The 20,529-nt window shown below is 39.3% G+C and overlaps 1 protein-coding gene across 9 annotated transcripts in view; it reads right to left on the bottom strand.

The window, feature by feature from the left end:
* Reps2 (RALBP1 associated Eps domain containing 2) overlaps positions 1-20,529 on the bottom strand; it is a 207,129-nt gene that overhangs the window by 94,882 nt on the left and 91,718 nt on the right. For all 9 annotated transcript variants that reach the window (XM_077107104.1, XM_077107107.1, XM_077107110.1 and 6 more), the window contains exon 5: positions 15,835-15,932. In XM_077107104.1, the coding sequence (XP_076963219.1) occupies positions 15,835-15,932 (98 nt within the window). The remainder of the gene's footprint in view (positions 1-15,834; positions 15,933-20,529) is intronic.

Raw genomic sequence — 20,529 nt, 5'->3', positions numbered from 1 at the left:
AGGTGGAGCCAGCAGCCAGAGGTGGACCAAATGACCCACCACATGCCCGGTCTCACCTGACTGAGTCGGGTAAGGGTGGGTGGGCACACAATGCACTAGCCTTTGAGGTGCTCTGGCACAGAAAGCTCTTCTCTTGCAAGAACAACTTAGGCCAGATGCTCATTCTTAGAGATGTAGATAAGAAGTAGATAGCTTAACAAGTAGAGAAAGAAGAACCTGAACAAATGAAGAGCAGAGCCATAATGTGGAGAAAGGGCCAGTGGGATTCAAGAGGGGGTTAGAACCAAGGATGAGAAGAGCCTTTGAGAAGCAATACGAGAGTAGGGGGCAAGGAAGGCTACTGACAGCGCAAAGGAAGAGGCCAGGAAAGCAAACTCAATGCAATTAGGCAAGGTCCACGATGGCAGAGCAAGCATGAATAATCAAAAACTCTACCTTTATGGACCACTGGGTCGGCTCCTTATCTCTCATTTCTTTGGATTCCCATGAGAACCCCAAACCCCCTTCCTTTTCAAGAAAACTTAAGTTATCAAGGAAAGCTTCTACTCCCTAGAACCAAAAAGGCATTATGACAAAGAGAAAAGTCATATGAACACTATGTAATCCATACATAGTGTGGTCCTTCAGTTGTGTTCACTAAGTGTGCTAACCTACTACCCTCTCTTTCCCCTTGCTCCTAAATGTACATTTTAAAATGGTTTTAAAAAATCATTTGTGTATTCTTTTTAAAAAATATGTACCTTTTTGATAATTATGGTAAGCATTACATAGTTTGAACATGTCAATTGTTCTTAAGTATCTTCACATACGTTTCAGCTTGGAGGGCTAGAATCACATCAGATACTCCTTTAACCCACATACAGTCCCTACCAGGTACATCACAGATACCAAAAGCATCTGAGGTCCACTTATTGACAGGCTTGACTAAGTTCAGGAGCATGTCTCACATTGCAACATATAGATATGGAAACTGCTCTGTGTTGTTCTGAATGAAAGAAAATCTCTGAGTCCATTTTATATTTTAAAGTTTGAGAGCTATCAAAACAAAACCATGTCCTGTACTTCACCTATGATCTAATCTTCATGGAGGTTCTCAAGTTCCATATCTAGTAAGCATCTGAAGTACCAAATAAGGGCATATGGAAGGAGTAGATGACCTTCCACACACCATTAAGCTGAATCATGCCAAAAGAAAGCTGACCTACTATAAGAAGCAAAGTCCTATAAACTTGAGTGGATCAACAGTGACTTGAAAATGCATTCATTCAATAGACACTTACTAAATAGCAACCATATCCCTTTATGACTACAGATGGGCAAATAGATTCTTTTCCCCAGGATATCTAGAATTCAGTGAAGGAGAAAGACATACAACCACAAAACAGCAAGAAATGCTTTAATAAGACACTCTAGAACTTTGCTACTCAAAGTGTGGTCCCCGTTTGCATCAGTACCATGGGAGACCTGTTAAGAAATGCAGACTCTCAGGCCCCACCCCACACCTACTAAATCAGAAAGTCTGAGAGGGATCTAGCACTAATCTAACAAGCTATCTAGGTGATTCTAAGCACACTGAAGTTTGAGAAGCAATGCCATAAAATATGCAGGGCAAGGCAAGGAAGGGAAATGGTATTTGCAAAGACACTAAAACATAAAAGAAAATGGCCATTTGATAGTAGCTCCTTTGGGCTAAATATAGACAGAGTAAGCTGTCAGCACAGCATGGATATTAGTGCAGATGCCTCAAGATGGTACAGACAGACAGAAAGCAGAGCCCAGAGTTACCAGGCTTAGACTCTATCTTGAAGACACTAGAAAGCCACAGGTAAGTATTAGACAGGATAATTAAATAATCATATTCAAGTTACAGAAAGATCTCCTCAGATAGGAAAACAAAACAAGAGACTAAAAAGGCAGGAAGAACAGTTATGGCCATATCAGAAACCTGGAACAGACGTCAATGGGGCCCAGAGGTAAAGAGGGCTATGATGGGAATAGGAGAAAGAAAAAACACATGACCTCAAGCAGCAGAAGTCCTATTCCAGGCATCTGAGTATCTTTTGTCAGCAGCTAGGGACCATCTCACCACAGGACCCACACGCATGGAACAATGTCCTTCAACAGAATCACAACAAACAATGCAACTTTTTGGAAAAAGATCTAAAATGTCAGTCACTTAAGAGAGAATGGCTAGTTACAAAGACTGAAGGCAAAGATGAGGGTGAATGCTCTTGGAGCCTTCGCCATACAAGTAGAAACCAGAACCAGGAAAAGTTCTGTTTTTGCACACACCCTAAAAGGCCTCCCCAGTTCAACTGCAGCTCTAGTGCTTTTGCTGGCTAAGCACAGATATTTGCTACTTGATGCCAATTTTGAGCTCTGCAAGTGTTTTTAAGAAAAAAAAAAAAAACAAGTAAGAGGAGAGAGAAATCTTCCACATCTGTCTGCTTAAGCCATATACATATGGTTCATTATACAGTTTCTCGAGACACAGGAGAATTGGATTTGCTTGTATTTAAAACATTCAACCCCTTGGTTTTGTTTCAAGTGAAATGCAAGTATTTGGCACTGCAAGTTATTATCTCTAGGGAAAACTGGCTATTTAAAATGAAAAACACTTCAAACAACTCATTAAAAAGTAATACTATTAATAAAATCCCAAAAGGTGGCATTTACCCCCAAAGTATCTTTAAAAATCAAGTGAAGTTCAATAATATGAATTGCAAGGAAGCATTGTCAGGCAGAACATAAAAAGGGTGTGTATTTTGTTTCAACCATAAAACATTTCTGCTTAGAATATAATCCCAACCCAGAGGCATCCAGTAAATGCTGCTGCCTCAGTGCCCAGCCATTTCACCTATGAGTGTATAATTATCTTACAACAATGTCCTTTTGGTATATTAGCAAAAACAAACCTTCTGGATAAATGAAAACTGATACCAAGCCCTCAATGAATATGTGAGGGCATTTCTCCTGCCAAAAATACTTTGGAAATAAGAGTACCATAGGGTGATCACTGATCAAAACGTGATCACATACATTAAAAAAAGTCAGAGGACTTAAATACCTAAAAATAAAGAATGGCTAACTGGCTGATGAGACAACTCTATCTATGGCCCAAGTGAATATTAATCTGCCTAAAGAAAGATCACAGCCATTGGTTAGTCATGGGGCTGAAAAACATAAGAGACAAATGATGGCAGTGCTGGTCTGTGAGATTATGGTGAACATCCTCTGATAATTCACCCCCAACTATGCCTGGTATAAAGGTGTCACTGAGTGACTACTCAGCCAGAAATGACATTTTCTGGCATCCTTCACAGTTAGATGCAGCCATGTTAACTGAATCAAACTCAATATGATGTAAGCACCAGTGACCTTGGCAGGACCAAAGGAAGGATGGCAGTCTATGAACAGAAGGAGCTCTGATACTGGAATCACCATGTGGAGCCAGGTGAGGTAGTGCACACCTATAATCTCAGCAACTTGGGAGACTCATGCAAGAGGATCACAAGTTTGAAGCCAGCCTCAGCAACTTAGTGAGGCACTGTTGCAAAATTTAAAAAATAAAAAAGGGATAGGGATGTGGCTCCATGATACAGGGCCCCTGGGTTCAATTCCCACTACAAAAAAAAAAAAAAAAGTCTGTTGAATCAACATGGGGAGGAAAGACACCTGCCAGAGTGTTATATGGGTAAGAAATATATCTACCGTGGTAAGTCATTAAAATACAGGGCACGTTTGTTATAGTAGTTGTTCCCCCAATTAATCCATCCTTCAAACAAAGCCAAAAGGGAAAAGAAGATCTGCCATTCCTCCCATCCAGCCCCAATTTTTATAGACGCCTTTCTGTTTGGTTAAAATAGGCCCATGTTTCCTGAGTTAGGAGGGGATTCCCAGGGAAGGAGTACAAAGTTCTTTTTAAGAAAAGAGAGCTAAGATGAAACAGGGAAAATAGTTATATGAGGAATGAAAAAAGGAGTTAGAAAAGGAGATAGAGCTCAGCTATTCTGTCTCATTAGTAAACCATTCTACATTACACTCAATAAATTGTGTTTACACTCTCTCTCACCCTTTCCCACCACAAGGAAATTTTATTTATTCTGATTAGTGCTGTATCTCTTGTTCTTGGAAAAGTAGCACATAGGAAGCACTTAATAAGTACTTGTTGAACGAATGAGCAAATAAAAATGATTGGCATGGTGGCACAGGCCTGTAATCCCAGAGGCTCAGGAGACCGAGATAGGAGGATTGCGAGTTCAAAGCCAGCCTCAGCAACTTAGGCTCTAAGCAACTAAGTGAGACCCTGTCGCTAAATAAAATACAAAATAGGGCTGGGGATGGGCTCAGAGGTTGAGTGCCCTTGAGTTCAGTTTGCGGTACCAAAAAAAAATTTTTTTAAATTATTGGATAAATTGTCAATGCCAGTCTGAACACAGAAAAGTTAACATGAGATCTCCTAAACTGACTGAAAAATGAACCTATGTGTATTTGTCCAGCGATATTACCCAATACTGTAAAGACTGGGCCATCTTCAACTTACCAAAGTTAGACACCTTTTTTTGTAATTCTTTTTTTTATTTTGAAATAATTATATATTCACAGGAAGTTGCAAAAAATAACTTCTGTCTTTTTCATGGAAATGAACCCACAAAGATGTCTTTCACCCCATATTGCCAAGCTAACTTAGTGATCTAATTTCACCAGGTTAGAAAGTTGATTCTAAATCGTTGGAATCTCTCTGGGTCTAATGTGCAACACATAGTTGCTTCTTGTTAAGATAAGCTAAATTTTACAAACTATCACCATAGATATAAAAGAATATTATAGGTAACCAGTATTCACTATTTTGCTAAATGTCAGGCACTGTAAGTACCCAATACACAATGATCTATTTTCATCTTCACAACAACTCTGCAAGGTAGGACCCATTATTCCCATTTGGTAGAACAGGAAACTGTGGATTAGGTAAGAAAAGTAATAAAGACCACAAGCCTGGTAAATGAAAGAGCTGAAAAAGGGAATATGAACTGAATCCTGAGTATGTACTCTTGATCATCAAACTATGGTTTTTGTTCTATTCACCTAGAAAAACACTTCCTTTCCAGAAAGAACCTTAAGCAATGCCTAAATCATTGAAGCAATTTTGCAGACTGATGCTCTGATAATGAGATATGAATGACTCTGCTATATTTTCACCTTCCTCTCCATCATCTGGTATAGTTTGAGACTATTAAATTATACAGACAGAATACTTCTTATTTCCTCACATAATTTTTGCATGTCAGTAGCATCTGGCATGTTTTCACATCATGAGAGAATCCTGCAGACAGCCAATGATACAGATATTTAATCGTTTTACTGTTTTCTGGTATGTGGAACTAACACTATTTTGATTAACATAAGAAATACTTATTAGTAATAATTATCTCCAGTTCTTCCATCAAAAACCAAGGTCTACTGCTCCAGAGAAATTTTTCCTTCAAAACTGTCAAGATTGTGCCCTTTGCTTAGAAGAGAAGGCCAGGAGAAAAAAAGCAGTCAGCAGTAAGAGAAGATTGACAGGGCTATGGACTTCCACAAATGATGTAATGATGTTCCCACACCCATCCTTGCTGGACAGGTCAAGGCTGCCTATATCTTCTCCAGTATGTCTTCCCACTCGCTCTCAAGGAAGCCTGAGTTCAGCTGGAAAACAGATGCACCAAGAACTCTGGTTAAATAAAAGGAATACTTTAGAGAATGAGGCCACTGATTGAAGGTACAAATGACACACCGGTTCTGAAGGCAGACAGACTTGGGTTCAAATCTGGGATGATCACTTACTAACAAGTTAACTTCCAAGTCACCAGCTTCTCACGTCAAAAGTACTCCTGGGGCCTACAGGGCCCTCCCTCACCCCAGACTTGCCTCCCTCCCACTCCAGGCGCTAACAATACCAACCTGCTTTCAAGTCTTCAAATATGTCTAATCTCCATGCCATATGTGGCAGACTGGCTCATTCAAAATCCATCCCACCCCTCTTATATAACTCTGCACTGCACAGGCTGGCTAGCTAAAAACTACACTGCTCAAATATTTTTGCTGCTAAAATTCCACATGAAACTTGGGGTCCACTAAACAGATAGACCCATGAAAGTTTGATTCAGAGCTGAGTTACATGGTGAAAGAAGCCTTCATTTGGCTCACCTAGGTTATTCATGGCATAGAACTGGATGAAGTAATGGCAGCAGTTTCCCAATGCTGTATGTAGCCTTCTGCCTGTGGCAGAGGCAAAACTTCCTTAGCTTTGCATCTCTGTTCAACAGTGGAGTTTTGGAAATTGTTCCTGCAAACTCTATTCTGAGTCTCTACTTTCAGTTCTTCCAAAGATATGGCAGGCTATCTATACTCCCTATTATAAATCACTATTTGCTTAAACTATCCAAAGGAGATTCTGTTCATAATCAATCCTAAAAGACAGTAGAATGAATCAGACATAACTTTCCTATGTTTATATATGAATACACAACCAGTGTAACTCCACATCAGGTACAACCACAAGGGATCCTAATTAGAAAAAGTTACACTCCATGTATGTATATGTCAAAATATACTCTATTGTCATATGTATATAAAAAGAACAAAATGAAACAAACAAACAAAAAGATTCCTGACCAACACATGCCCTTTGTTTAGGCTCTTGCCACTATTTGAAACACCCTCTCCTCATCTCCCTGCTCCAGTTTGCTTTGCCTACTTAAGTCCTAGGCCTTCTTCATAGCTCAGCTCTGGTGTCATTTCTTTGTGGAAGCCTTCTCTCACTCTTCAGCCTGAGGTCAGGTTTTCCTATTATGTGCTACCAGAGTACTTCCTTGTCTTTGCAGCAATTGTTGGCTTTGAATTCTACATGCATAGATGGGCTCATCTGATTCTAATCCGTCTCCCCCACTTGACTACAAGTACCTTCAGAGCAAGTTCATAGCCTTCAGAGTATCCCTGCCATGATGGCTAACTCACAGGAGCTACATAGTACTTCCAAATGGATGAATATAGGACATAATATGTACCATACAAGATTGTTGAAAGAACAGAAATAGGCCATCCCAGCACTGAGATCAAACAAGTCATCAGTTAGTAAACACTACTGTTGTTGGTATAGGCAAATGGGAACATAACACTTCCTGTTCACCTGCCATGAAGAAGAATACTGAAGAACTCAAAGGCTGAAATGGTACCATATTGATTGAGACCCAGGGATCCTGAAGTATAAACTAGAAACAATCACCACTTTCTTTCCCAGTTTTACAAAGTACTTCTTAAGCTGGGCATGGTAGTGCACACAGGAACTCGGAGGTTGAGACAGGAGGATCACAAGTTCAAGGCCAGCCTCAACAACTTAGCAAGACCCTATCTCAATGAAAAAAGAACTAGGGATGTAGCTCAGAAGTAAAGCACCCCTGAGTTCAATTCCTAGTACCAAAAAACAATCAATGCCAGGAACAGTGGTGCGTGCCTGTAGGCAGGCAAGGGGTTCTCCAGAACTGAAAAGAAACTGGTATTCCTAACATCCTTCCAGCACTTCAGGTGCACATGACCTGGTCTTGACCATTCAAGGAGCAATTTTCCACACACAATGCAGTGTTTCTTGGATCCATAGGAAAAGAGACACTAGCATCCAGTTTCAGTCTAGTAAGAATGGCAAACCAGTCAGAAAATGCAAATGGCCCAAAAGAAAAAAGAACATATAATGCAAAGAGTCAATTCCCAGAAAAGGGCATTTTACAGGACATCTATAACATTAAGATCTTCTACTTCACTAATAAAGAAATATATGCTAATTAAACTATACCAAGATATCATTTTTCACCTACTAGATAACAAAGGTCCACAAGTTTGTTAGCACATTGCATTTGCAAAGGTATTGGAAAATATATATTTCCATACACTGTAACCAAGGGTGTAAACTGCAATAGCCTCGAATTCGAAAACTTCTATAAAAAATTAGAAATATGTAGACATTTTCACTCAATAATCCCATTTCTAGGAACTGATTCTATATATCTGCAAACAATGATATAATTTCAAGTACTAGAAATGGCAAGAAAAAGGAGCTAGTTAAATGATTTATGGAAGATACACATACAAAATACTATGTGTATATTTTAAAAAAAAGATAAACAAGCCATTTGTGCACCACTAAGAATGTTAGTAAAACTTGTTGTTAAGTAAAATTTGATAAGTGTATGACAAATATATAGTATGCTACCTACGGATAAAAAGGTTAAACTCTCTGTACATATTACCTATAATTATTTTTACATATCACTAAGATTCACACAAAAACTTATATATAAGTTTGTATAGAACTACATAAAAGAAATAGGTCATATCCATCACCTCTGGGATGGGTGAGGGGGATGGAAAGACACTTTTCACTCTGTATCCTTTGGAATTTGTGGGAAAAATTTTAAATCTCTAATTGCTCTGAAGAATAAGAATCTTTGAAAGCTTACAACTCACAGCCAGAAATAATAACATCTGTGCTATTCACTGCATAATCTGCAATAACCAAACCCTTAAAAGTTCTTTCCCCGTGGCTCTGTAAGGAGAAAGACCATCATGAGGTGGTTTGTTCTTCACCAAGTGGGTTAACTTAAGTCATTCACAAGCACATCCATTTACATTTTTTTCAGATAGCTCATCATTAGCTTGGTTATCTGACAGATAGGAAAAGTAAAGTGCAAGAACTAAATGTGGAAGTAACATTATGCTGAAGTAACCACAGGGATACTTCAACAGAGTCAAAATCAATGCTCTTAGACAAAGGGAGAGGGTAAAGATTCAAAAATAAGAAAGACAATGCTTGAGGCACTATTCAAACCACATGTGCACACATAAACATACACATACACACACACACACACACATACACACACACACACGCACACACACACACACACACACATCCTCAGAGGCCAACCGGTGCCTCGGTAGAGAATTCCCAAACCCTGAAAGAGCCATGGTGGTCCCCAGCCACTTCGTGGGCCACTTACTTAGCTAAGTATTACGTAAGAAAATCAGAGTGGATAAGACAGTAGTACCAGGTATGCCTTGATCATTTGCCTGCTTCACTATTCTTCCCAACGCATAGCACTAACTCTGTCATGACTGAATTCAGGCCAGGCCTAATCTTTCAGCCATTCTCTATTCTCTGCTTTCCTTATCTTGCTAGCATCCTGGTGCAGTCCACTCACAAAATATTTTCACAGCATAAAAAGTTCTGTCAGTGCAATGTCAGCCTCCAAGAAAGACTCTTAGAATGAACAATTTCCTTGCAGTGACTAGCAAGTCTCTTCTGGTTTATGCCAATAGCACTCTAACAGAGACTCCAGGGTATTTGTTTCTTTTGCTTCCCTTAACCCACTTGCTTTTTGCTTTAGAATCCTTCTCCAAGTACTCAAGGAACAGAGAGAATCGGCTTATTGACCTAAGTACCTAAAATTAAGCCCAAGGGGGGAAAATGGCTAGAACCTGAGACTGAGTAAAAGTGGGGGGGAAGAAGCAAGATAAACTAATCCCCAGCACTGTAAAAGGAGAGGGAGGGGAAAGAGGGGGAAAGAGAGAAAGAAATAGGGAGGGAGGGGAAGAAAGGACACAACTAAGTTAAAGAAACATTGTTCATGCTATAACAGTGGTCCATTTTATGCTTTGAATATAGCTCTTGCTGCTCTGTCGCTGTGACTTATTTATATTATTTATTTATTTATTCTTGTGTCCGGATTTGAACCCAGGGGCTCTTAACCACTGAGCCACATCCCCAACCTTTTTTTTTATTTTTTTTTTTAATTTTGAGACAGGGTCTCCCTAAATTCCTCAAGGCCTTGCTAAGTTGCTAAGGCTGGTCTTGAAATTATGATCCTCCAGCCTCAGCCTCTCAAGTCACTAGGATTAGAGGCATTCACCACCGCACAGTTTTAAATGAACATGTTTCTTTCTCTTCTTCTCTCCCTGTTCGTACTCTTCCCTAATCTCAGGGGGAACAGGATTACCTTTCTTCCCCATCCTAGGCAGATTTATCTATCCTTGAGTATACAACCTCCACAGCAACAATGTAATTCAGACTTCCAGGATGGCACCAGAAGATCTCAGAAATGACTATTTCCCAGGGGCTGGGGCTGTAGCTCAGTGACAGAGCACTTACTTAGCAAGCATGAGGCACTGGGTTCGATCCTCAGCACCACATAAAAATAAACAAATAAAACAAAGGCATTCTGATCATCTGCAACTATAAAAAAATTTTTTAAAAGAAATAACTATCTCCCAAATTAACAAATGAATTACAATTCCAACAGAGAACAATGGAATGGAGCCTTTGAATCACCTCTTTAAAAGCCCCCTGCTCCCCTTCATGGGCTGAATCACAGGCTCTGGGACGGGAGTCCCCTATGCTTCTCCTTTGCCAGCAAAGTAATAAAACCTTTTTCCTTTTTCTCAAAAACCATCTCCTCACTATTGGATTGGCACTGGTGATAAGGACCAAGCTTTAAGTAACACTAATGGCATTTTTTTTTTTTTAATTCGGGATTGCACCCAGGGGCACTTAGCCATTGAGCCACATCCCCAGCACTTTTTTATATTTTTATTTTGAGACAAGAGTCTCATTAAGTTGCTTAGGATGTTACTAAGTTCCTGAGACTGCCTTTAAACTTTTGATCATCCTACCTCAGTCTCCCAAGCTGCTGGAATTACAGGCATGTGCCACCACACCTGGCATGGCCTGTGCTAATGGGCTGAGGAAGTCAAGACAGGAACAGTGAGGGCTGGTTTTGTGAGGAAGGCATCTCACTTGAGGATGACAATGGGACAGATACTTGAGTGAGGACATCTGGCTGATGTTGATATGTGGTGATCAGCCTCCATGTAGCTAATGAATGAATGAATGAATGAATGAATGAAGCAAATTCAGGGATCACCAACATGTAAGGGGCATAAAGAGGAAAGAGGAATGAAAAGAAGTTAGGAAGAAGTAGCCAGAGAAGCAGAATGAAAACCAAGAGAGTATGGCATCACAGACACCAAAGGATGATAGCATTTTAAGAAGGTGCCCAATGCCAATAGGTGCCAAGAAGTCAAATAAGACAAAGACTTAACATAAGATAGATTCTGGAAACCAAGGTAAACCAGAGGCTGGGATATGGAGCGAAAGGAAAAGATACACTTCAAAATCCTATGCCAACAAAATCACAAATGACTACATGGTCTAGATTTTTAAGATAACTTGTGAAAAGTAAACCACAAAATGATCTCTATACATCTGATAAGACATGAAGCAGGAAAGGAAATTTATAAATTTTTTTTTGGTATAAGGGATTGAACTGAGCGGCACTTAACTACTGATCCACATCTCTAGCCATTTAGAGACAGGGTCTCACTAAGTTACTTAGCGTCTCACTAAGTTGCTGACTGAGGCTGGCCTTGAACTTGTGATCCTGCCACCTCAGCATCACCAGAATTAAAGGTGTGTGGCATCATTCCTGGCTTAATTTCTTTACAAACCACTATCAACCATCCACCAACATAGGTTATGCTTAGTACCTGAATTGGTGGAGGGAACAACATCTAACACCCAAACCAAAAAAAAAAAAAAAAAAAGTGAAATTCCTAAAATATTAAGCAAAAAGATTAATCATTCTGATGTTTGGATACTAGCACTTATAAAATGCCACATCCAAGATCTGTAATGGCACTAGTCAGGGGTCCCTAAAGGCCTTCCCCAGGACCCTAGAGGCCATGTACCATTCTAATCAGGAAGAACGGATTTGAATATCAGACCACAAAGGAAGTTAGAAGGAAGACAGAGGGTTGCCATCAGCACAGAAACAAAACAAAATGAGAAGAATTAGTCAACCCAGCTAGCCTAGTACCATGCCTGATAAATACTAATCCCCTTCCACCAAGAACCTTCACTTCAAATCCCTTCATCTCCATGACTAATTCAGGTTGGCATTCTGTTTTCTGGAACATGGAGTCCAGCCAAACCAAGCTGACAAGCATAAGAAGGAAACCTAAGAACTGAAGAAAGAAAAATATATCAGCCACAAAAACCACAGACTGCTGTCCTGAATAAGAAAGGGCTCTTGCTCTCATCTTCAACAGGGCCATGCTTCAAACAGGAGGCAGGAGAATCTCTACTGATGCCAAACAAACATTAAGAGAATCAGATGGTGGGACTTGTTACAATGCATTGATAAATCCATGCTGAGTCATTTGTCATACAGAAATGAAAACTTTTACTCCAGGGCAGTTCTCTACAGTATACCACAAGACCTTCTGATGACCAATTGCTGTCAAATACCTGTGTCCAGCTTCAGATCTCACCAAAGCACAAGACCCACTGAACCTGCCAACTCTTGGTTACTTCCTCTGTGCTCTCAGAAGCTCAATTCCTAATATACAACACTGACCTATGACACCATTTTCTCCCGGCACCAGTTTTTCGTTTGAAAATGACATCATCATCCATCCAGTTCGGAAACCAGCAATCAGTGCAGAGAATGGTATGTATCCAATATCTGAACTTTGATCCTACAACTTCCTAACTGTGACCATGGGCAAACCTTAAGTATTTAAAACCTCAGGTTTTGTTACCTTTTTAAAATGGGATAATAGTAATTAACTCAAAAAAGTTAATGTGTACAAAATGCTAAGCATGTGGAAAATGTCTTTGTATAGGCAATTCTGTCTTCTAGCCTGTTCCCCATTCACTGTTCTGGTGAACACCTCTGTATCCTTCTCATTTCAACTCAAATGTTACTCTCCTATTGAAGCCTTCCTGGATTAGTCCCTGTCTGTCCAGGCTAGGTCATACCTTTCCCCCATTTTTCATCCTAGAAGCACAGTATAATTTGTGTTCACATCACATATCATAACTGTTGCTGGGGTCTCTTTGCTCTACTTCACACTTTTGCAGGTGCTGGTTTGTTCATCTTATTATCCTGCTATAATTTTGACCTAGGGGCTCAAAGACATTGCTGTTAATAAGAGGAGTTTGCTTAGGCCCATCAATAATTATATATTTACCTTGTGATGGTTTGATTAATGAACATCTCCTCCAATAGCCTGTAAGCTCTATAAGGGCAGGGACTGCTAGTGTTAGACCTCATTTTTATATCCTCAACACAGTACCTGAGCAGCACTTAACAGGTGTCTCTAAATATTAATTCAGTGAATGGCTCAAGAAGCATGTTTATCAGCAGAAAGGAGTACCTAGAGATCAAAAGAGAAGTCAGAAGGCACCAATCCAAGTAAGTGCTCATGGCCATACCTTCCAGGGTCTTGGTAGAAGGCATTCAGGAACTCCTGTCCTAGCACTACAAAGCTCAGGATTCACTGCTTATCTGATCATCATCCTAACCATTGAAGATCTAGTCTCCACATAACCAGAACACACTCTGCACAATCATAACCTGGAGAGACTGGGGATGAATCCCAGTGCCTCCAATACCTTCCCCAACATAAATATGTCTCTACAATGGATGGGAATCTGGTGTTTCGAAGCACATATTTTTGTACCACAAGATCTCTAAATGCAGCCAACTACTACATCTGGGGCTCAGCTGAAGAAACAACTATCTGTTCCAAGTTGGGGGTAAAATTGAGTTGTGTTGGCCTTGGGAGAGAATGGCATCTTAATTTCCCAATGTGGTACCAAAAAATAATTTTCAAGAACACTTTTTAGGGGCTGAGGCTATAGCTCAGTGGCAGAGTGCTTACCTAGCACATGTGAGGCACTGGGTTCAATTCTTAGCACCACATAAAAATAAACTAATTAAATAAAGGCATGCTGTCCATCTACAAATAAAAAAATAATTTTAAAAAGAACAATTTTTAGGCTGTGTATGTAGACCAGTGGTAAAGCATTTGTCTGGCATGTGTGAAGCTATAAGATCCATAATAAGCACAACACATGCTTGCTAAAAGGATGCTTTTTTACTATATCCAATGTTTATTTATAAAGCAACTTTAGAACCTAGCCTTCTTATAATATAGAACTCTTAATGGGCAAATTATTTCAAAGGGCAGATTTTTTGGTGGAGGGAGTATGAGGGATTGAACTCAGGGTCACTTAACCACTGGGGCACATCTCCAGCTCTTTTTGTATTTTATTTAGAAACAGGGTCTCACTGACTTGCTTAGTGCCTCACTTTTATTGAAACTGGCTTTGAACTTGTGATCCTCCTGCCTCAGCCTCCCAGGCCCCTGGGATTACAGGCGTGCACCACTGTGCCTGACTCAAAGGGCAGGTTTTCACATTGAACAGGCCTCAACTTAAATTCTGGCTCCAGGGCTGGGGCTGTAGCTCAGCGGTAAAGCGCTTGCCTCCTATGTGTGAGGCCCTGGGTTCAATCCTCAGCACCACATAAAAATAAATAAAGATACTGTGTGTTCGTCTACAACAAAAAATATATTTTTAAAAATTCTGGCTCTGATACTTACTATCAATGAATAAAACCTTCAATGAGCTGCTTGACCTCAGCCAAAGTAAACTCATTAATAGAGCAGTACCTAGAGTTTATGGTTATAGGAAGCGCTAAATATATCACACATGGCTGAATTATTATCTTTAAGAAAGTTCTTTATACACAGAGTACCATTTTAAAAGATCAACTACTGCACCATGCCTAACACAAGGTCCCATCTCCATAAGGGACTCAGTGAACTCCAGGATCTTCCTCAGACTTCCAATCTAATAGTCCACTTCTTTATGAGAGTGTCCAACATCAATCTTCTATTTTAAGTAGAACTCTCTGTGAATAAATGATCCTTCTTCCTGAATTATACAATTGAAATGTTACACAAACCACCCCACTTCCTCTTGTATTTAGTGTTAAACAATAAACATAGTTTTTTGTAATTTATCCTCTGCAAGCAGATACACACAGGCACACACACATCATTCTTTTGAGAAAACGACTTCACCACAGGAGTCAGCTACTTCACAAGACAACAGCTGCAGACATAGAAAAAAAAAATAAGAGCTCTTTATCTAATGGAAAACACTGGAAAAGCTGAAGCTGTCTAAAACTGTAATGTGGCCAGGAAAAACTGAGATATCACCTGTTCTTTTGTATCTGACATATAAAAACTGTAGTTTCTGCCACTTGCAAAATAACTATTCTCCAAATGGCATTGTCCTAGGCAGTGAAAGAATATGGAAGTACTGCTGCCTTTTAAAATTGGAGGCACAAAACAAATGGAAAACAATTATGTACTGAATTAATTATAACAAAGAAAAGGTATAGACAAAACAGGCTGCTTTAGAAAAAGTAAAGCTTTCCTTGAAGGAGTTACCTAATGATTAAGCAGATAAAGGCGGAAGGATGCTTTATATCTAAAGATTGAGAACAAAAATCAAGGACTAGCCTGGTTTATCTAAAGACAATGAAGAGGAGTAGAAATAAACACGATAGAAAATATACAAGCAACAGAATAAGAAATGCAGTATTTGTGCACGGAGGTAGTTATATATCTTCCCTGCAGGGTAAAAGAGGGCCCATAAAAAAGCCACATCCCCAGCCAGGCGCTGTGGCGCACACCTGTAATCCCAGTGGCTCAGGAGGCTGAGACAGGAGGATCGTGAACTCAAAGCCAGGCTCAGCAATGGCAAATCACTAAACAACTCAGTGAGACCCTTTCTCTAAATAAAATACAAAATCGGGCTAGGGAGTGGCTCAGTGGTCGAGTGCCCCTGAGTACAATCCCCAGTACCCACCCCCCCAAAAAAAGCCACATCCCCAAAATTCAAAGCTTGTCTCCACTCTTTCACTGGCAAAGCCCTACATCATTACTTACCCGGATAAGGGAAGCCTGATGCCGAAGGGGTTTGGTTCCTGGACCCCCAGATGAGGGTCCCTCAGGCTGGACAAGGGGCTGTCTAGCTTCATAAGGAGCTGAAAGAGCAGGAGAGAAAGTTAGCATGGTATGCAACAATTCCATCCAAAAATTATGACTTCACATTTAAATTGATATAGCATCTGCTTTTCAGGGAAGAATTGGCAAAGGAATTAGAGCATAGGCTCAAAGGGCCACCAAGGACAGATGAATCCTTGGGCACAATTACCCTAAATAGTCTAAAGACATCCAATGAATTCAAACTAAAGCAGGAAAATATTTATATCAGGTTAACATTAAGGAATAAAGTGTGTGGCTGAATAGTGAAAACTTTAATTGTGATTAAAAAAAAAGAGTAGCTAGAAAAGTGCCATGTTAAAAGTGTCCAAATTCTAGATGAGGTAAATTCTATATATGCCCCTGTTTAAATGTCTTCTATTCACCATCCAAACCTGAAGAAAATTAATATGCATTTTGAATACTAAAAATCAACATTACCATTTATTTTTTAAAATAAATGGCACTGTCTTCCTTCTGTATAATACAGAAGACAAAAACAAATAAAGTACAAAAATTAATAAATGCATTTTATATTTATACTATTCTGCTATTCAGTAAGCAAACTTCAAAAATGATTTTACTACCTTTAAAAAAAAGTTTGTAAGGCCCAAAAAATAATGTTTTTTTTTTACTTCTTTTGTTTCCAGAACACTTAATAATAACCTTGTCAATGTGGCAGGAAGATGGTTCAACATAACCAGGTAGTATTCAGCTCCAACAGGAAGGAGCAATTCTCACCCAAGTTGAAACTATTTTCTCATCTCTGTGGGTTAACAGTCCAAGTTCTGGACAGAATGTAAACACATAGAATACTTTCTTTCTTTAGTTTACTTATAAATAAAATTAGATGGAGAGCAGAGCAGCCTCTTATAGGATCAGTTTACCACTGTTCTTTCTAAAATAAAGAAGGTATAACAACAGTACATCAAAAACAAAACACTATTGGGCTCACATCTGCTTTCTATATTTCTTCCTAGCAACTAGAAAGCAATATTATAACATTAAAATATCAAAATGATTGCCTGGAAAATCCTTAAGTAGATTTTCAGAACCTACAAAGAATGGATACAAATAGAAAAACTGAAAAAGAAATATATATTGAAAGCACATAATTCAAATTGCAAAAAGTAAGTCAGCTGGTAGACAGGCATTACCTTGTGACAAGTAGGATTTTTTGTAAGTTATTCCATGTTGATTGAATACTGACTTCAACACTTAATACCAACTGCACTCTGCCAAAAGATTTTTTTAAATGGTACTGAGGACTGAACCAGTGAGCTTTACCTCCATCTCTTTATTTATTTTATTTTGAGACAGATCTCACTAAGTAGCCAAGTCGGGCCTCAAACTTGTGAGTCTCTAGGATTGCAAGCATGCACCATAGTGTCTAGCTTGCCAAAAGATTTTAAACAATTAACCATAGCATGGTTGGAATCACAGTGGTCATAAAGTTGACCTGGGAGGCAAAGCCCATGAGTTCCATGTGCTTCACATTAGAAGGAAGAGGCTCTTATTTGCCAGTGGGAGATATGAGGAAGGAAACCACTATCTGGCCTTCACCTCCAGTCCCTCACCTACAAGGTGTTCCCTTGGAGGGAGGAAGATACAAAGTGAGAGGGAGGGAGGGAGGAAGAGGTTATTTTCATCAGGAGGCCTAGATGAGGACTCAGTGGCATGAAGTCAGGGAAGGGGGTGTCATTCTGAAGATAGATTTCCTCTTCCTACTGTATGGAAAGCCTGATCTCACCAACCCTGCCTATGACTAAATATGAGTGTCTGAAGTCCATCAGGCCACATATCTATGACATATATTCCAGTCAGCTGTGTAAAGTGATATTCAGATCATCATCAGATCAGTCTGACTTCTGGCTCATTTCTCAATTGGACCTGAACTCAGGAACTTAAAAGGTAGGGGTTATTTATTGTATCGGCTTGCTTTGCTCCCAAATGAAACCCAAAACATTCAATTCAATGCAAACAAAGTAATTCTTCAATCACTTTACAGGAGGTTTAGGAAGGAAAGAGAAGTACCATCTTTCTCCAAAGGAAGAACTATTTTTTAAAAAAACTTAAGATTTCATCACTCCAAAGTTTACTATCAAACTAAAACTCTACCATTTTCTTAATTATGATGCTAAGACCTAGAGATTCCACTACTATGTGCCAGAGAAATAACAGCATATGTCACAAAAAGATTAATGCAAAAAATGTTCATAGTATCCTTATTCATAACAGCCAAACACTGGGAAACAAGTCAAATGTCCATCCAGAGAATGACCATCAAATTGTAATATAGTCACATTTTGAAATCTACTGAGTCTAACACAAAAGGAACTACCAGTACCATTATAACAGTGAATTTCAACCACTATGCTGAGGGAAGGCCTGTAGACACAAATGAATACAATTATTCTGTATGTTACCATTTGCATGAAGTTATAGAAAAGGCAAGATGGTGTAACAAAATCAAAACAGTCCTTGCGGGCTGGGGATGTGGCTCAAGGGTAGCACGCTTGCCTGGCATGCGTGTGGCCCGGGTTCGATCCTCAGCACCACATACAAACAAAAATGTTGTGTCCGCAGAAAACTAAAGAATAAATATTAAAATTCATTCTCTCTCTCTCTCTCTCTCTCTCTCTCTCTCTCTCTCTCTCTCTCTCTCTCTCAAAAAAAAAAAAAAAACTGTCCTTGCATTGGGGAGTAGGCAGTGACTGGAGAGGTTATCTCTGCCATAATGGAAATGTATTTTTATTTAAGTGGTGGTTACAAAAGGCATATTCATCTGTTAAAACTCAAACTGATGATTTAAAATGTGTGCATTTTGCCAGGCACAGTGGTACATGCCTATAATTCCAGTGACTTGGGAGGCTAAACCAGGAGTATAGCAAGTTTGAGGCCAGTCTCAGAAATTTAGCAAGGCCCTTAGTAAGTTAGTGAAATCCTGTCTCAAAATTAAAAAAAAAAAAAAGAAAAGAAAAGAAAAAGGACTGGTGATGTGGCTGAATGGTTCAACACCCCTAGGTTCAATCCCCAATACCCCCCACCCAAAAGTGTGCATTTATCATGTATAAATTTTACCTCACTTAAAAAGTATAAAGAGAAGTGTCTGTTCAGGTCCTTGGCCTGACTGGGTTATTTGGGGGTTTTGTTTTGTTTTGTTTTGTTTTTGTGTGTGTGTTTAACTTTTTGAGTTCTTTATATACCCTAGAGATTAGTGCTCTGATACGTGAGGGGTAAAAGATGTAGGCTCTCTATTCACCTCACAGATTGTTTCTATACAATCAATCAATAAACATATGAAAAAATGTTCACCATCATTAGCAATTAGAGAAATGCAAATCAAAACCACTCTAAGATTTCATCTCACTCCAGTCAGAATTGCAGCTATTATGAAGACAAACAACAAGTATTGGGGAGGATGTGGGGGAAAAGGTACACTTATACACTGCTGATGGGACTGCAAATTGTACAGCCAATATGGAAAGCAGTATGAAGATTTCTTATAAAATTGGGAATGGAACCACCATTTGACCCAGCTATCCCTCTCCTCCATCTATTCCCAAAAGACTTAAAAAACGCATACTAGGGGCTGGGGATATGGCTTAAGCAGTAGCGTGCTCGCCTGGCATGCATGCGGCCCAGGTTCAATCCTCAGCACCACATACAAACAAAGATGTTGTTGTGTCCGCTGAAAACTAAAATATAAATATTACAATTCTCTCTCTCTCTCTCTCTCTCTCTCTCTCTCTCTCTCTCTCTCTCTCTCTCTCTGTCTCTCTCCTCTCTTTAAAAAAAAAACACATACTACAGGGACACAGCCACATCAATGTTTATAGCAGCACAATTCACAATAGCTAAACTGTGGAACCAACCTAGATGCCCTTCAATAGATGAATGGATTAAAAAAATGTGTCATATATACACAATGGAATATTACTCAGCAATAAAAGAGAATAAAATCATGGCATTTGCAGGTAAATGGATGGAGTTAGAAAAGATAATGCTAAGTGAAGTTAGCCAACCCAAAATACCAAATGCCAATGTTTTCTCTGATATAAGGAGGCTGATTCATAGTGGGATAGGGAGAGGGAGCATGAGAGGAATAAATGAACTCCAGCTAGGGCAGAGGGGTTGGAGGGGAAGGGAGGAGACATGGGGTTAGAAATGATGGTGGAATGTGATGGACATTATTATCCAAAGTACACGTATGAAGACACAAATGGTGTGAATATACTTTGTATACAACCAGAGATATGAAAAATTGTGCTCTGTATATGTAATAAAAATTGTAATGCATTCTGCTGTCATATATAAGTATAAGAATAATTTTTAAAAAAGTATAAAGAGGCATGGAAGCATGGACAGCCTTAGCATAGACTGCTAAAAGTCCAGAAAGAAGCAGGATGTTTTGCTGGCACTGGGCAACTTAGAAGCCCAATTTGAATGGAATGAAAGGATGGGGCAAGAAATAAGAGTACAGACAAGTTTTTAAAATAATATAGAAGGTAGAACTTAGTGACAGGCTGACTCAGTATAAGAAAATCAAATTGACCTATGAATTTAAAACCAACTTCCAAAGCTCAAATAATATTAGAA

This window comes from Callospermophilus lateralis, chromosome X (genome assembly GCF_048772815.1).
Source record: "Callospermophilus lateralis isolate mCalLat2 chromosome X, mCalLat2.hap1, whole genome shotgun sequence".
Classification (NCBI taxonomy): domain Eukaryota; kingdom Metazoa; phylum Chordata; class Mammalia; order Rodentia; family Sciuridae; genus Callospermophilus; species Callospermophilus lateralis.
Note: the sequence above shows the minus strand (reverse complement) of the source record. Positions and strands in the feature narration are given on the sequence as shown.